The 18,235-nt window shown below is 42.1% G+C and overlaps 1 protein-coding gene across 2 annotated transcripts in view; it reads left to right on the top strand.

Annotated features, from left to right (window-relative positions):
- Positions 1 to 18,235, top strand: part of IDO2 (indoleamine 2,3-dioxygenase 2) — a 54,658-nt gene that overhangs the window by 16,865 nt on the left and 19,558 nt on the right. The window contains exons 3-7 of one of the 2 annotated variants that reach the window (XM_082715854.1): positions 6,742 to 6,861; positions 9,401 to 9,519; positions 11,711 to 11,725; positions 12,961 to 13,060; positions 14,425 to 14,542. In XM_082715854.1, coding sequence (XP_082571980.1) covers positions 6,742 to 6,861; positions 9,401 to 9,519; positions 11,711 to 11,725; positions 12,961 to 13,060; positions 14,425 to 14,542 — 472 coding nt within the window. The remainder of the gene's footprint in view (positions 1 to 6,741; positions 6,862 to 9,400; positions 9,520 to 11,710; positions 11,726 to 12,960; positions 13,061 to 14,424; positions 14,543 to 18,235) is intronic. The other variant, XM_082715855.1, reaches the window with a different exon arrangement.

The following is an 18,235-nucleotide window of genomic DNA, read 5'->3' as shown; positions in this document are numbered from 1 at the left end:
TTTTGGTAAAAAACCAACCAACCAACAAACAAACAAAATTTGTTTATTTGTTTACATACATCCTTCTTATTCCAGAAAGAGTCCCCTTTCTCCACTCCACTGTCACAAAACACTATAGACAACTGACTTGCTCCCAGAAGCTACACAAGAGGAGACTCAGCAGCATTCTGGAAACATGATTAAGGAACGCTTTAATAGCTACTAGTTATGATAGAACTGACCACAGTCCCTGAACATGAATCGATAATAACAAATTACCATGTCCTATGAAAAGAAGGAATAAGTCAAAACACAGTAGGAGGGATTGGACATTCACAACTAATAAATCTGATGAGATCAATGTTTTTGAAATTCTAATTAATCTCTCCAGTTTATTTACTTTGTAAAAATAAGTGAAGTTGTACATAAAAGGAGCTATTGGGGAGCAAAGAAATAAACAAGCAAAAAACTCAATATAATCTCAAATAAATCAGAGAAGCATTGGTTATAGAAAAAGGACACACTTTTCATAAAGTATAAAGCAAAAATTAAAGAAACATCAACTCTCAAAAAAATAAAGTATGGAAAAGGAGAAATAGATGACCCAAATTCTACAAAGTAGAGTTCCCCAAAGCATAGTGACATAGGTGGAGGAAAAGCAAAGCTTCAAGCACATAAGAAAACGTTTTCAGATCTTAGGAAAGATTTGAGTATTTTATCAGAAAGATATTGGGGTTGGGGGGATACATATAGATATCCCTGTGAAATTTCAAATTTTTTAGAATAAGAAGAAAAATTTTCAAGTTCTAATCAGGAAACAATAAAAAACAAAACTGGTTTACTTATGGAGTAACAGGATTATTTATAATAATAAGTATTAAGAGGCAATTTAACATGCCTTTGAATAACTAAAATTAAAAAAGAAAATTCAGCATTATCAAGTGCTGATGAGGATATACACCAAAAGAGACACTCTTTCATTCTGCTGATGGGAATACAAAAAAATAGTACAGCTACTTTGGAAGATGGTTTGGCAGATTCTCAGGAAGTTGAATATAGACTTTCCATATGACCCAACAGTCACATTCCTAAGTATCTACCCAAGTCATGTGAAAATTAATGTGCGTGGAAAAGCTTGCATGTGACTGTTTATAGCAGCTTGATTCATAATCCCCCAAACTGGAAATAATCAGCCTGTTTCTGAACAGGAGAATAGTCAAATTCTCAGAGTACATGGACTGATTGTAGATTTTGAACTCCTAGTTCCCAATATGATGGTATTAGAGGGTGGGGCTTTGAGGAGATGAATTAGTCAGGGTTCTCCAGAGAAGCAGAAGCAAGAGGATACAGACATAGAGAAGAAGATTTATTAGCAGGGACAGGCTCACATGGCTATGGAGACTGCAACCTGCAAATCAGGGACCTAGGAATGCTGAAGGCCAAGGAAGCCAAGAGTGTTAAGTCCCAGCCTGAGTCTGAAAGTCCGAGCACGGAGAGCACTGATGTTCCAAGCCAGGAGAAGATGGCTGTCTCAGCGTAAGCAGACAGAAAATCCATCCTTCGTCTACTTTTTTATTTTATCTGAGCTCTGATGGAATGAATGAAACCCACCCGAACTGCTGAGCACGATGTTCTTTACTCAGCCTACAGTTTAAATGCTACTCTCCTCCAAAAGCACCCCCTCGAAGACACACCCAGAAATAATGTCTTACCAGTTACCTGGGCATCCCTTAGCCTGGTCAAGTCAGCACATTAAACTGACCAGCAACAGAATGTAGCTAAAGTGGTTCCTGAGTGCTCTCTGGCCCTCTTCAGCTACAATGTGAAGATACACCAGAAAGACAGCAGTGCACAACCCAGAAGAGGACCCTCCCCAGAACCCAGTCACACTGGGCCCCCAGCCTGATCTTGGGCTTCTAGCCTCAAAAATTGTAAGAATTAAATGTCCAATGGTTATAAGCCACCTAGTCTGTGCTACTTTTGTTATAGCTGTCCTGACTGGATGAGATACTGAGTTAGAGCCATACGACGGTATGCTACTAGGTGTCAAATGTATCTTGCTAAATGAAATATGTCAGACCCAAAAGACTGTATATTGTAAGATCCCGTCCATATGACATTCTGGAAAAGATGAAACTGTAAGGACAGAAAACAGATCAGTGATTACCAAGGACTGAGGCGGAAGAAGTGGGTGGTTGGCTACTACAGGAAGAGTTTTTGTTCTGTGGGGTATTCGGGTTGGCGAAACCCATAGAATTGTAAATCACGAAGAGTGAATTGTATGCAAATTTAAAAAACCAATTAACCAGAACTGGGGGGAATCTTGGGGTGGAATGTAGACTACAACAAATGAGCATGTGTTCCAGATGCGTGACATCATTTCATGGGGAGGAGTTGGGGAGAAAGGAGCTGACCTAAGCCATGGTGGGAAATGATGCTGTGGCTAGACTCTGTATGGCCAAACGGAAGAGGAACTGCACAGTATCACTATACTCCAGCTGGGAAACTGGTTTTCCTGTGGGGGTATGGTTTCACAATTCTGAAACTGCTTTATATGTATACTAGATTGAGCAGATAAATAAATGGATAATGCTTTGCTGTCAGAGATGAAAGTTACAAATTGGCCAAAGGGGAATTTGAATTAACCTGCAGCACTGGATTAGAGTTGGAGACAGGAGTGTAAAGTCACGTTTAGCTTACGTATGTGGGTAAACAGATAAACGTATGTGGATAAATCAATATTATATGGATATGGATAAATATAATATGTGTGCACACCCATGCACACCCACACATGTCTTAGCTTTGTCCTGTGGGGACCTAGGAGCAGTGGAACCCAGGAGGAATGGGCAAGCCCCGTGTGGGGACACTGTTCTCCAAAAAAGGAACAAGGGCTCCTTGGAGAAAGGACTGATTATAAAGTTGGAACAGGGCAAACACAAGGTGAACAATGTTACACTGCCAGGAAGTAAAGCAATGCTAACAAAGGGAATAGTTGGGGCATGTCAAATGGGACACAAAAGCCAACCTGAAAGAACCCCCAGTGGCCAATATGGAACAGCATCACAAGCAAGTAAACAAAGTAGCATTGGGTTATGATCCAAAGTATAAAATAAATATGTATCTGTCTATACTGGTATTTTTAAAAGATACTGTATGAATATTAATAAGATTTTAGAAAAAGGTGTTTAGAATCCAGATTTTATTAATCATCCATGAGCACTAAAAAAAGTATCAATCAAATCAAGAAATAAGAAAATACACTATCCAAACACTTTGTCTCAAATGTTCAGAAATTACTCTAGCATCACGACTCCAAATCAGAATAAAGGACTCAGGAAAGAAAAAAAAAAAAAAAGAGTATTTAAGAAAGACTGCCAAATAATGAAATTAATGAAATATATGGTCAATTTTCTTGGGGGCGGGTAATAGTTACTTCTTAGTAGTCACTGCTAATGTGTCTGTGAAATAAGAAAGAATTTCTAAAATAGTTTGTGCATGCATGTGTGTGTGTATGGACATAGTCTTTGGGCCAAAGTGCATTAATATGATGATGGAGTTGAAATTATATATTTATTTTAAACAAGATGTTAAAAAATGTGGAAGTTGTGAAAGTAAAATATTGCTTAGTTCATCATGCATGTAACATAATAAATGAACAAATATATGTATATTTAACAACAGCAAGTTGAGAAGATTTGCCTCATCAATTATCATGACATAATATAAAACTACAAAAATTAAGATCAGATGATATGGGAGGGCAGCAATAAAAAGAGAGGACCACTGGATTGGCTATTTTATCATAAAAATAAGTTCATTCCAGATAGATTAAGAATTTATATGTAAAAGACAAAAATTTAAATGTTATAGAAGAAAATTTAAAAGAATATGTACTTGGAGTAAGGAAGATTTCCTAATGACTTTGGGATATTTTTATGATAGGCTCTCTGCTCAGCAGGAAGTCTGCTTCCCCCTCTCTCTCTGACTGCCTCTCTGCCTACTTGTGATCTCTCTCTGTGTGTGAAATAAATTGCAAAATTTAAAAAAAAAAAAAATAGACCCTCCATTCATCAAAATAGACCATAAAGAAAATGAGAAGCCAAGCCATAAACTGGAAGATGATGTTATCACATGTATAGCCAAGAAAAAGATTGTATCCTGGATATACAAAGTCTTGGAGATAAAATAGAAATACAAACAACCAAGTTAAAAAACTGCTGTAAACATGAACATTTTACAAAATAGCAAACATGAATGACCAAGTAACATATGAAAGATGCCAACATTTATTAACAATCAGGAAAATGAAAATTCGAACTGTAATGAGATTGCATTTTACAATTTCTGTATTTACATTCCATCTTATAATAAAACACAAATATGAAATCAAGTTCATTACTTTAAATTCAGAAAAACATTAAGTTTATGACTCATTCTCTCCCTAACCATTTCATTGTTTTTTGTAGAAAAAAACTTCTGTTGCAAAGAGTATTTGTTGTCGCTGCTTATTTTTTTCTAAATCATTTTTTTAAATTATTTGTGTTTGATTGGAAAGGAGAGCCCAGGGACTCTGGAATGTGCAAGAAATTTCCAAAACGTCTCTAACCAAGAGCCACATTCTCAAATCAGACTTTGTTCCTTTACCCTAAGATGGCACTATAGGTAACCAACGGGGCTTATGGCTATTGAACATCTGAAATGTGGTTAAGACAAACTGATGTGTAAGGTATTCACTGGATTTTGAAGATTTACTATAAAAAGAGCAAAGTATTTCAATATTTTATACTGACCATGTGTTAATAATATTATGGATATACTGATGTAGAAAAATATATTATTAAAATAAATTTCATGTTTCTTTTTAGTATTTTTTTTAATGTCCCTGGCAGAAAATTTGAAATTACACATGTGGCTCTCATTTCTACCAGGCAGGGCTAACTTGAGAAAGCGGGACAGTGGACGGAACTACAGTAGTACCCTGGCTCAGTCCCTCGACTCTGTGACCCTGTGCTTATCCTCTCTGACTCAGTTTTGGCCTGTGCGTTTGGGGGAAAGCGGAACTTGACCTGGCCTGGGAAGTTTCTAGCATCCTGCCTCTGGAATACTTTAGTTAAGAGGCTTATAACAAGTACTCAATAAATAACTATTGTTAGTATTTTCTGGCTGCTTCCCATTGAAATGCAACATCTCAGCAGCCACCCCCAACCCCATACACACAGGCAAGCACGTGAACCTAGAGCACATTGCTTTTGGGACTCTTTCAGAGCCAATTTTTAGAAAGAATAAACATGCTGCTGAGTGGGGAGTACAGACACGGAAGGGCTGCCCTCTAGCAGAGAGCAGAGGAAGGATTCCATGAGCTGCTGGTAGGGAGCCCGGGCGGGAGGAGCAGCGGGTCAGAGGCTGCTCTGCCATGCCTGGAGCTTAAAAGGTTACAAGATGCCCTTCAGCAGATGAATGGATAAAGAAGATATGGTCCATATACACAATGGAACACTATGCCTCCATCAGAAAGGATGAATCCCCAACTTTTGTGTCAACACGGACAGGACTGGAGGAGATTTTGCTGAGTGAAATAAGTCAAGCAGAGAACGTCAATAATATGGTTTCACTTACTTGTGAAGCAGAAGGAATAACATGGAGAACGTTAGGAAAAGGAAAGGAAAAGCGAATTGTGGGAAATTACAGGGGAAGATGAAGCATGAGAGACTGTGGACTCTGAGAAACCAACTGAGGGTTTTGGAAGGGAGGGGCGTGAGGGATGGGTCAGCCTGGTGGGGGGTATTAAGGACAGCATGTACTGCATGGAGCCCTGGGTGTGGTGCATAAACAATGAATCTTGGAACACTGAAAAAATAAAAAAAAAATTAAAAAAAGATACACAAGACATTCGCCACCACCTTTTGTGGCAGTTAAGGACCCCAGAGACAGGAAGAGCTGGAGCTTGGTTTCTAGAGCTGGGGCAGCCATGGGAGGAAGAGCAGAGGTGGGGAGAGCAGAGGCGAGCAGAGGTGGGGAGGGGGCGTGCCAGGAACCTGCAGCTCCTTGTTGGTCGGTGCCAACGAGGACAGGCAAGGCTATTCCAAGCAAAAGTGAGAAACTGGTCCTTGTGTAGGCAGGGTAACTTGTGGGCAGGGTGTGACTTTCATGAGGACGCCATCTGTAAACTTCCAAGGGACACATTTCCACCAGGTAAAGGGCATGAAGAAGAGAAAACACTCCTCCAGGGTCACTGGAAGCGTTCCAACAAGGGCTGCCCAATCCTGTGGCCCAGCTCAGCTAATGCCCTCTAGAGATTTGGTCAAATTCCCAAGTCCACTGAGCCTCCTTTTAGGAGGGAATGAAGCTGAAAGAGTAAGGCCTGCAGGGCAGGTCTGTCGTCTGTCTTTTATGATGCCAAGGGAGCTGCCACAGTTACACTCCAGGAAGGAAACAATCCTGGTCTGGGGAATTCGTTATGCAAGAACACCTGACCAATCTGTGAGCTCCTTGGTGGATGTGACCAGGGGCTGGCACTACCATGGGGGCCATTTGGGAGTGTGGATGGAGTGGTTCAGTACTTCCCAAACAATGTTGCCTGGAATCCCTCCATACTGCGGCGTCCTCAGATCAGGGGGAGAATGGGAGTGCACGGAGGCTCCTTCTCCCTCCACAAAAATATAAGCTGTTCCCTATATGCGAAGAACCCTTTAAGTCAGAGATCCCCTGTGCCCAGCCCCAGCCCTGCAGCTGATAATGTGTGGGTATTGCCTTTAACAGATGCCCCTCTTGAACTGCCAGTTCCTCCAGAGTTACCGGGAACAACGCCTGGCCCACTTGGTTCTGAGCTTAATGACCATGGGCTACGTCTGGCAAAGAGGAGAGACACAGCCCCAAGAGGTAAAGGACAACCAGATGCCCACCTTGTCTTCTGCCTGTTCTGCTGCTCCTGGAATACACTCCCCATTTGGTCTCACACTGTTTTTCCGAAGACAGTTCCCTTCTTGTTCTTTTATCTGGCTATCCGTTGGAAGAAGGACAAGTGGCCCACTTCAAAGAAAGAATTTATTTCCTTAAGAAACTAAGTGTTTTTTCCTTTTTTAGAACTTGTAGCCATTTCTCCCCTTCATTAGCTTTCACATCTGTTTTCTTTCTGGCAATAATGCTTCCCAATGCATTGAAGGCAACAACTGAGGTCTCAAAGTACTTAACGATAGCTTACCTCTTAGGGTATTTTGTCTGCCTCTGCACTACATTATCTCTTGATTTTCACAATCCCATAAGGTACGTGAAATTCTACTGTGCCCATTTTATAGATAGCTGAGGACTACAGAAGGTAAAGTCCCTGTCCAGGGTCAGAGAGTAATTGAGGGTAAAATCCAAGTCCACGTTCAGAACTTCTGATTCACCAGTGTAACCTTCTTTTCCTAGAGGCACTCATTGACATGAACAAGATTAATTTGAATTTTTAATTCTTCTTTCTTTCTACTGATTACTGGTCTCTTAATAATTTATTTAATTCTCTTCTGAATCTTGACTTCACATTTTATGGTTTCAACCTGAAGATTGTAACGCGACGTCTCTGAGTTCCACGAAGCAGTAGAAAAGACGACTCCCTTTCATTTTGCAGAAGTGTCCCTTTCCCAGGAATCAGAGTTAGCCCTGTTCTAGGACTTCATGTTCACTGAGCAGCCCTGGCCTATTTGGTTTGCTTGATCCATCTTGCCTCTTTCTTACAAGTAAACATGAGAAACTGCCCATGAGAAAAGGAAGGGAGGCTGAGAAAGGAGAGAAGAGCTGCTTCAGAGTTTTGTTTTTTTTCTTTAAAGATTTTATTTATTCATTTGACAGAGGTCACAAGTAGGCAGAGAGGCAGGCAGAGAGAGGAAGCAGGCTCCCGGCTGAGCAGAAAGCCCGATGTGGGACTCAATCCCAGGACCCTGGGATCATGACCTGAGCCGAAGGCAGAGGCTTTAACCCACTGAGCCACCCAGGCGCCCCTGCTTCAGAGTTTTTAAATGTCAAGACATCTTAATTTTTTTTTTTTATTGTGTGTCTGATATAAGAAAGTTTGAAATCTAGGCACACTACCAACCATTCCACTAGGCTCCCCTCCCCTCTTGTGTTCTCCAAACCATAATTATATTAAAGAATTGGAAGAAACGGGGCCATCTCATCTCTCTAAGTAGATCGGAGCTCTGGGAGAAGAAGGAGTCTCTAACTTCAAGGTCTGTTCTTGTAGTTCCAGATGAACAGGGAGCCCCTGTCCACAGTCTCAGATCATCTCTTTCTCTGCATCTCATCTTTTAACTTTTCACTGAAATAGACACCTCCCTTCTGCACTGCCTTCCTCATTCCCTGATTCCCAAGGGACTCTTTAAAGCTCTTTTTTGAAATAAATAAATAAATAAAGTTCTTTTTTGTTTTCTACCTAAAAAACAGTTCTGTCCCAAGTCTAATATAAAAATTTAAGGAAAAGCAAAGGCAGAAGAGGGACTCCTTTAATTGAAACTTTTATCTTAGGAGGAAATAAAAATGGAAGTGGGAGATAGGGAGCATGAGAATGTTCTTTTGAATCTAAACTAATTTAGCCTTGTCTGCAGTTAAAAAACCCCCACAGATCCCCCATAGATTCTGGACTTGTGGACAGATAAGTCTCCTTGGAGCAGTCCTCAGACAACTTAGGGGTTGAAAGGGAACTGTCTTGAGGTGACTTACTTACTTGAAGTTATTATTGGGTCTGACTTACGAAATGATGGACAGAGTTGGCTGCCACACAGGATGAAATGTTCTATCCTCCCCATAACTCTTCCCGATTGACACAAAAACACACACATGTGCGTGTGTGTGTGCATACACGCATGTGTATATGTGTTTGACGTCTTATACACATAACCATATATGTATATGCTACAGCATATAAACATATATGTTTACAACATCAACATCAACATATTTATGTAGTCGTCTATGTCTATAGATAAGTAGATAGATACAGAGGTTTTTGTCCTGCTACTTATCAACTCAGTCCCCAGTTCATGCTCAAAACATTTAGTAATGCCCTTTTTTGCAGTCAACTTTCAGAGATTATTTTATACTGTAACTGTATGTATGTGCTTCAGTTTTGTAATATTCATATAAATTTCAGCTTGTATTTATAAACAATAGATCCACTAGAGTAAACAGAAAAAATATGAGAGCAAAGTGTGCGTTTACAGATCACTCAGATAATACCAGTTTTATTGACCAGGTCCTTTCTCCACCACAGGATTGCTGGAATAGAGGGTAACCATGACTACTCTGCTGCATTTTTCCTAGAATATACTAACTGTATATTTTGTCATATCATATCATAGTCATATGTATCTGGATTTATCTATCAGCCATATATTCCATCTATCATAACGTAATCTTATCTATCTGGATTCGTATCTAAAAGGTTCTGCCAAGAAACCTTGCCCTTCCCCTTGTCGAAGTCTCCAGAAACTTGGGGCTCCCTCCGATCCTGGTCCACTCAGACCTGGTACTGACAAACTGGACCCCTAGGAATCCAGAAAGGTAAGATGCAGAGAGAGTGCTTTGGATGTAAACAGACTGAAACTGAGTAAAGGGCAGACCTGTGACTTTGACTCTCCCTGAAGTCAAGTCCCTGGCTTTTTCAGCCCCTTGCAATTAGAGATGTTCATATTTATTGTCTGCTTTATGGCTGTAAAGAAGGATGAACCTGAACTCAAGTTCAAAAATCACACGTCCCAGCAGTTTCACTCTGAATACATGGGTACAGGCTACATTTTTCTTGTTTGCTTCCATATCTCATCTGAATTTCTCAACTTGACCTTCAAGCTCCTGCTTCACTCATACTTTCTCACTGAATTATCTCCTGTTTTCTAAGATGCCCTCTAGTCCTGTCAAATTAGGACCAGTGCCTTCAGTAAGTGATCATGATGTAGTTATCATAAATGAATGATTATAGGTGAATAAGGGTGAAACAGATAAACTGGATTGAGAATTTGATGGCTAATACTACCTCTTCTACCTATCCAGCATCAGTCCTCTGAAAGTTGGGCTGCGAAGTAGGTAGGCATCTGTCTAAAGAAGAAGTAGCACGGGTTTTTAGCAATCATTAGAGTGGGTGGAAGAGAGAAAGTATTAATATCCCTTTGAACTTTATTATCACAGCCAAATTTATTTCAGGCTGTAGATGCAAGAGATAGTGCTTTGTGACTTAATAAAATAGCTAAAGGGACATTTAGGTCAAATGCAGGGAGGTACTTCCTCAGCATAAGGTTTTTGGGTAACAGGATTTCAGAGGAGATGATGGGAATCTGTTCTAGAGGATTAAACACTTAACAAACAATGTAACTTTCTTGACTAATCTGTGTCCCCCTTGGAAGACACGAGGCCATCTCATCTCTCTAAGTAGCTCAGAGCCCTGAGAGGATACATTTTCCATAAGTATTAATAATGATCTTTGACCAATTCTGCTTTCATAATGAAACTGATGACCAATATTCTCATTAAAGCTGCTGAATCTGGCTCAGGGTTTTGACAGAAAAAAAAATAATAAATATACATATAGAAATGATTCTGGCCAGGGCGCCTGGGTGGCTTAGTTGGTTAAGTGTCTGCCTTTGGCTCATGTCGTGATCCCAGGGTCTTGGGATCAAGTCCTGCACCAAGCTCCCTGCTCAGTGAGGAACCCGCTTCTGCCTCTCCCTTCACTTGTGAGCTCTCTTTCTCTCTCTGACAAATACATAAACAAAATCTTTAAAATTAAAAGAAAAACCTCATTAAAACACACACACACACACACACACAAGTGAATTACCCCATTAATAAAAACTAAGTTTGGACTTATTAAAAAAAAAAATCAGGAAGCACCTTGGTGAGGGGGTGAAATTCATCTAAGGTACGTGCTAAAGGTGAGTAAGAGTAGAAGAGTTATAACAGAAATGTGGGTTTGTGGTAAAACAAACATATAAAAGGAAGGAGATAATTTACAATGCTGGCCACTGGCTAAACGTTCTGGGGCTCCTGTAGGAGCTGAGATTTGGCTCCTTCTTTGTCCCACAGTGACTTGAGGGAGAGGAAAACTTCTCCCTTCTTCCCTTTTAGGTTCTTTGGCTGATCTGATCATTAAATTGACATAAGAGAGGTTAATAAGAGAAAAATGAATTTAGTTTTGTACATACGGAAGCCTCTAAAAATATGAGACTCAAACAAGTAACCCAAACAAGCAGCTTCTATATCTTTTAGACAAGAAAGCAATACAGTTGGGAAGACTTGAAAAGATGAAGGGGTTTGGACTTAGGGCAGCAAATTAGTGAAGGAGTAACAAGATGTATTTCTTCAGACTTCTCAGCCCTGAATTCCCTACTGCAGGAGATAAGGACAGTTTCTAGTCTCCTGGTACAGGAAGGTACCTTTCGTGTAACAGATTTATTTCCTGCTCTCAGGGGAACAAAGGAGGTCAGAGTGTCGTACTTGGACCAGCCCTTTCTGAAGTAATGCTAGTTCAAATAAATAATGTGCCCAAGGGGGCATTTTGGGGTGGCATGTTCTGCTCACAGTGTAGTCACTCCCTGTGACATCCAAAGTGTGCATGGGTGTGTGTATGCTGTAAGTGCATTTGCACACAGACATGCATGCCTGTGTATAAACTGATAAGCAGCGTATAACTGTATAAACAGCTTATAAACTGATTTGTCTTTTTATTTTCTTTTTCTCTTTGTGGTTGCCAATATTGAAGACCCATGGAAATTGGGTAAGTTCTCAGAAGTCCTTCACTCACTTTTGAATCCATACAAACTCATAGCTTACAAATAAACATAAAAGAAAGCATACCAGTTTTTAGGTAGGGTATGTAATCTAAAAATGCCTGAAAAAAGACTGGGAGGACATGTACCAAAAATTAACAGTTCATAGTTAATGGTGGTGCCTCAGCTTTGTAAGGATTAGGGGATTAATTTTCTTTGCTATGTTTTCTAATCTGTGTATAATGAAACAAGTAAAGTGCAATGCAAAAAACAACAACAACAACAATTAAAAAAAAACCTTACCAGTTTTCTAATTTCCTGTGATTCTTTGAAGTTTGAGGATCTGAAAAAGATCTCTGGTCTCGCCATAAAGTCTGTGAATGGCCAAATGGCAGGCCGTTCAGAAGAATGCCTTTGAAATGTCTTGTTTTGCACGGACTGGTGCTCGTGGGCCAGACATCCTCAGTCTCCTCTTTACCCAAAGAGCAAAATCAGCCTCTAAATGAGCCAAACCTCAGCTCATGAGGGGGTTCAGTATAAAAGCTGTAGCTCAGAAGAAGGAGGCTGGAAGTGCAAAGACGCCACTTCCCATGCTAGTGACCCTGACCGCACGGTGGAGTTCCTGACTTATTTTTCTTCAGTGTTTGTTTTTCATCTCTTGTCATGCATAAGAGGTTAGAGGGAGACATGATTAATGGATGAAGTTTTCAGTTTTAGAGACTGGATTGACCTCTGGGATATTTGAATCTATATGATGACTGCTCATTTAAAATTGATCCCTGTATAACAGTCTTTCTGTCATTTCACTATAATATAGCACTTGCGGAGGGGGGTGGTGGGCGGGCAAGAATCACTGATGAGAAAGAGCTCTAGTCTGAATTAGGAGATCTTCCTGCCCTGGTCCAGTGACTCATTAGCGACATGACTCTGGGGAAACCATCATGCTTCTCTGGGCCTTAGTTTCAGGTCTAAAACAGGCACAGGGAATTAGCTCTGTCCTGTGGTCACTACAGCTCTGGGACTCTCTGCTTCTGATGGGAATGATGTGATGAGCCCCAGGTTGGCCCGGTGGATAATCAGCAGTTGGAGGTGGATGCTCCTCTCCAGGGCTGTCCTGTGGAGCCCTGAGGATTTCTCTCAGAGTCCATTTGCTCTCACGGTTGTCTGACTCTGAGGAGGCCTGGGGGCTCTGCACCTCGCTGTCTCCAAGCCTTGCTAACCACGTGGTTATTTCCTTCCCAAGGAACTTGGACATCATTGTCTCATTTCCTGGGGGAGAGAGTCTGCGTGGCTTTATACTGGTGACTGTTTTGGTGGAGAAAGCAGCAGTACCTGGGATTAAGGTATTTTCTCCACATAACTTTTTTTTTCTTCTAAATGAGAAATTAGTGCAAGCTTTACTTCCTACCAAATCCCTTTCCCTGTGGTGAACCAATCAATACAGATGAGCACAGACTTTGTCCTAGTTGGTTTATGTCTGAGAAAAGAGGTCTGAGTTCTAGCCCACGAAGAAACAAAGCCATTCATCAACAAAGGTAAAACTTGGAATGGTCATTTGTCCATTCAGCACACAAGTCTAGTTCTAAGCAATGAATGTCTCGTGGAATCAGAGAGACACTGTTCTGGTGCCCACAGAAGCTCACCATCCAGGGGAGGAAGATGGACCGATGCACAGGGTAACAAGAAAAAAAGTCAGTGTTTCATGAAAAGACATCTAAAACCTAACCCAGACTTGTAGGGTCAGGCACAGGGAAATGAGAGCTGGAGTTAAAACTCAAGTGCTATACAGAATTAAGCAGGAGGTGGGAATAGGGGGTTCCTCCTGGTCCAGAGAATGGTTATGCAAAGCCTCAGAGGTCAATGAATCACCACTGAGATCTCCTCGCCCCAGGGGTTTGCAAACTTGAACTCCTTCAGGGGTCAGGCAGATACTGGAAAGGTCAGGTGTAAAACAAAAGAAGGTGAAATGGCTGGTGATCAGCAGATGTTTTGTGCCTTACCTAAAGACACCTAAGTGAGATTTGTGTCCTTCCTCTCCCTTGCTTGCTGCCTTCCCTGGTGAGCATGCTCTGAGTGCTTGCTGTGTCCTCAGTGGAGTGAGCAGATTGTGGTACAGTTATTTTGACACCTCTCTTGCCCTCTCAGAAGTGAAACTGTATGGTTACTCTATTTCTCATTCCTGTGTTTTGTTCACTAAAAGACGCGGAGTGAAGTATTGGTCTTCTAGATGTGGCTTACATTAGGTGGAGACTGCTGGAGACAAGGAAGGCTTCCTGATGGAGGGGACTCCGAAGCTGAGGGATCTATAGAATCTGATTTTACGTACAAAAGAGGTCAAGAGTGAAGGTGCCTCAGTCCAAGATCACAGAAGAAGCAAGCAGAAGTAGAAATGATCATAATGTGAGATAAATCCAGAAGAAGGAACAAAATTGATGGGGTTATGTCCTTGAGAGTTACAAGAAGTAGCAGCCAATGGGAAAGGTCCAGAAGGATTTAACTAGGGATCTATCTGGGAGGTGCCCAGAAAGATTCTGGCTCTCAGGAAGACCTCACAGCACATTTAGATCAGGAATGGCCCCCAGGGAGCCCTGCCAAAGAACCCAGCCATCGGAGGGGTGCCCTTCCTTTGGATTCCCATAGCTCTGCAGCTCACTCCCCCTCAATGGATGGAATGATAATGAATTAAGAGAATGAATCTCCTCTTTAGGCACTCATTCAGGGAGTGAATGCCATCTTGCAGCGCAGCCAGAACTCCCTGCTCCAAGCTCTGCAGCAACTGAGACTCTCCATTCAGGATATCAGCAGAACCTTAGGACAAATGCATGGTATGAGGCTCCTGAAGAGAGAGGGCTCTGCTTGGGTCAAAAGGGCCTGGAGATTTGGCAACGTCCACAAGACAGTGTTGGTGCATTAGCTTTGTTTTAAGGCAACCAATTGTTCGTGCTCCTGGGAAACAATCTCTGTGGTTTCTTCTTCTAATTGACCACATATTTCTTTCCATGTCAAGGTCTTGTATGAAACTGGGGAGGGAGGGGTTGAGCACAAAGCATTGATTATACACGCCTCTACTCAACAACCTTAGGTTGGTCCAAGGGAGTTGGGGCCTAGTCTCTAAAGCCTCTTTGATTCTTTGTTCTGATGTGGGATCTGAGATGACTGACCTTGGCTTTGGGTCTTATCTGAGGGCCCTTGCAGTGCTCCTCCTCTGTGGCTAGCTTAGCGTTGAGTTATCCTGGGTGTGGACAATTAAGTGGTCCACCCTTCCTGTGATTGATTATATCTTATTCTGATGTCAGCAGCTCTTCAACTGCCTCTGAAAGAAGAATTGAGAAAATGTAACTAGTGTGTGTTGAGGAAGGTGTGGGAGAGGGGTGTGATCTGTTTAACAAGGAGTGAGGATCTAAGTATCATTTTCCCCAATCACTCTTCACTGACAGATGGAGGGAATCCAGGAAAGAAGAGGTTTATGGGAAACAGGACAGGCAGGAGGGAGGGAGGACATAGGGTGGTGCCCAGCTTTATTACCTTCTATTAAAGGAGTAAATTTATTTGCCATCTCAGGTTCACGGCACAAGTGGAAATTCATCTGAAATCACCGCATGACGTATTATGTAAACGATACATTAATTTCAACTTCTTGTTTTATATTTTAGATTCACATTTCCTCCATTTCCCTGAATTTTAATTTCAAAGCCCTCCTGATCACATCAGGAGGTCTCCTGCCAAACAAGCTCTCCACCCTGAATGACATGGCTTTAAGCCTTGCCAAGGGACCCTGAGTTTATTACTCAGGACACCAAGACCAGGGCAGGCATTTTGCAGGTGTACTCAGATCGTATGAATGAGTCAAAGTGAGGCCCTCCACCCCATCACAGTGCCCGTGGTGAGATGGCACAGCCCTGTCCATCACGGGCTTTCCTGGGGCCCCTTATCAGAGGCACTTACTTTTCCAGCCCGGGCCAGCCCCACTGCTCTCTTAACTATCATCTGTAGGAGGTTTGATGGCCCTTAGAAGTACCAGAGCCACTTCCCTTGTTTCCCCGAAAAGGCAACTTTTCCCACACAGACAATTTCTTTTAAAGGTTTTACCTGGGGTCACTGCGGTGAAATAGATGAATGCATGAGTCTGCATTTTTCCAACGCGATTCTGACATGCCTGTGGTCTGTGTCCTCGCATGTGATGTGGGCCAGCTCGGGACATGCCTGTCATCAACAGCATGCAGCGGAAGTGACCCCATGTGAGCTGAGAACAAGCTAGAGGAGGGGCTGTGACTGCCATGTGGTAGCCAACACGCCAAAATGCCACTCACTCAGGGCCCACGGTGCTGTGAATGAGGGTGTAGGAGCACACAGGGAGGCCACATGTCGATAATTCCCTTGGCCCCTGGCCGGGGAGCGAGTGAGCCTTGGCATCTTTCTAGGTTCCCACCTTCAGATCATCCTCAGTCTTCAAGTCTTCCACCCGAGGACCCAAACACCGTGAAGCAGAGGAAAGTCATTCCCTGTGTCCTGTCCAAATTTCCAACCCACAGAATCCATGAGCATCATATACTGGCTGTTTAATGCCACTGGCTTCAGAGTGGTTTCTTATGCAGCCATAATAACAGAGAAATGAAATTATAAAAATAACAAATACTAGAAACTGCAGGATCGACAGACTCACACAGATGTGTTAGTCACTGTGTCTGGTTTATGGTTAATGACGTCTTCCTGCACGATCAGCAGAGCTCAGCTGCCCTTCTTCCCTCTGTTTCCTTCCCACCAATGGAGCTCTCCCAAAACTTCTTTCTTTCTGAGCTCAACTTTGGCAAGAGCGGTGGGCTCTATTCCCTTCCTCTATACGTACCTCACTGCCAGGCAGGACAGCCTGAAAACACGCCCAAAGCAGAGGAGAAGGTACTCTTTAAGCCAAGCAGAGAGAGTCAATTATCATATGGTTTCACTTATTTGTGGAGCATAACAAATAGCATGGAGGACATGGGGAGTTAGAGAGGAAGGGGAGGTGAATCATGAGAGACTATAGACTCTGAAAAACAATCTGAGGGGTTTGAAGTGGCGGGGGTGGGGGGGAGGTTGGGGTACCAGGTGGTGGGTATTATAGAGGGCATGGCTTTGCATGGAGCACTGGGTGTGGTGAAAAAATAATGATACTGTTATGCTGAAAATAAATAAATTAATTTTAAAAAGAAAAGAAAAAAAAAAAGACCGCAATTTTCTTTGCTGAGAACCCTTTGTCCAGCCCACCCCACACGTGACTTCTACCTCACAGCCTTATGGAATCCTCAGTCTGTTTTCACAGCCTGACTCTTTTAAAGGCAGAAGTCTGTACCGGCACCACACTAATCGCCTGTGCCCATCCCACTGCGTTGTTTGTGCTGCCAGTCGACACTGGGCGCCTGGGGGATCTGGGCCTAGTGCCGCTTTAATTGGTGATTTGCAGAAATCTCAGCCGGTCTCAGTGTTGTGCTCTGTTGGAAGGCTAAAATATGTTCAGATTTCCAAGCATATCTGATTACACTGGCGTGTCTTTTGGCATGTTTCTCAGTAACTCTTGTTTTTAAGAATTAATTTCCTTCTTGGAACAGCTGAGGGATAAATTGCGTTCCAAAAAGCCACGGAAATTTTTACCTTATATTTCCTTCTGCATCAACACAATTTCTAGCCTCCCTGACCGATTGGTAGCTGTTAAGAATTTTTTCTTTAATACTACAGCAAGGAGTCAAACGTTTCCTTCTAACAGTTTGGTATGCGTTTAAATCCAGTTCCTAAATCAGTGAATTTGTGCAAAATGGTAGTGGCAACTTCAGCGACTGTCCCCATATGATTGGTCCATTTAATTTTGTCTGAGGGCTTTTTATCCCCCCTAATTTGAAAACCCACTTTGTCTAAAACCAATTGGAAACAAAATTCTTGTTTCCAGTTTTATTTTAAATTGAAGTTTAAAAGTGGCGTGTAATTAGGACATTAGATTTGTTGAAAGCATTTTTGATATTTGTATAAAACAATTTATGATAAAGCTGCATATCCAGGTGCTCACCAGAGAGCCGCATAACAACTAAGTTTTGTTTTGATTTGTTTTGTTGTAACTGATCTGTTTTCATGCATTTATAGTCAGTATGAAAGACTGTCTGGATGTTGGGGCAGCTCTGTGCTTTGGGTCTGTAATCTGTAATCACTAAATTCAGTATCTTAGATTTATGTTTAGGTCTTAGGACTTTCTTGATGAAAGTTACTCCCCTTCCCTTCACAACCTACTGGTATTAACTGACTTCTGGAGCCAGAGCTCCCTGTGCTGTCTGCAGAAGGTTTTACAGTCAGAACCACGTACTGGTGAGACAAGCCTCTGCTGGCAATAAAAGCTGTCCAGCCTAAGAACTGCTTATTCGAGGGGCTGAGTGGGTTAGTGGGTTAAAGCCTCTGCCTTCAGCTCAGGTCATGATCCCAGGGTCCTGGGATCGAGCCCTGCATCGGGCTCTCTGCTCAGCAGGGAACCTGCTTCCCCCTTCCCTCTCTCTGAC

The sequence above is a fragment of the Mustela nivalis genome (genome assembly GCF_964662115.1).
Source record: "Mustela nivalis genome assembly, chromosome: 20".
Classification (NCBI taxonomy): Eukaryota; Metazoa; Chordata; class Mammalia; order Carnivora; family Mustelidae; genus Mustela; species Mustela nivalis.
The sequence above is the reverse complement of the archived record's forward strand: the minus strand, read 5'-3'. Positions and strand labels throughout refer to the sequence as shown.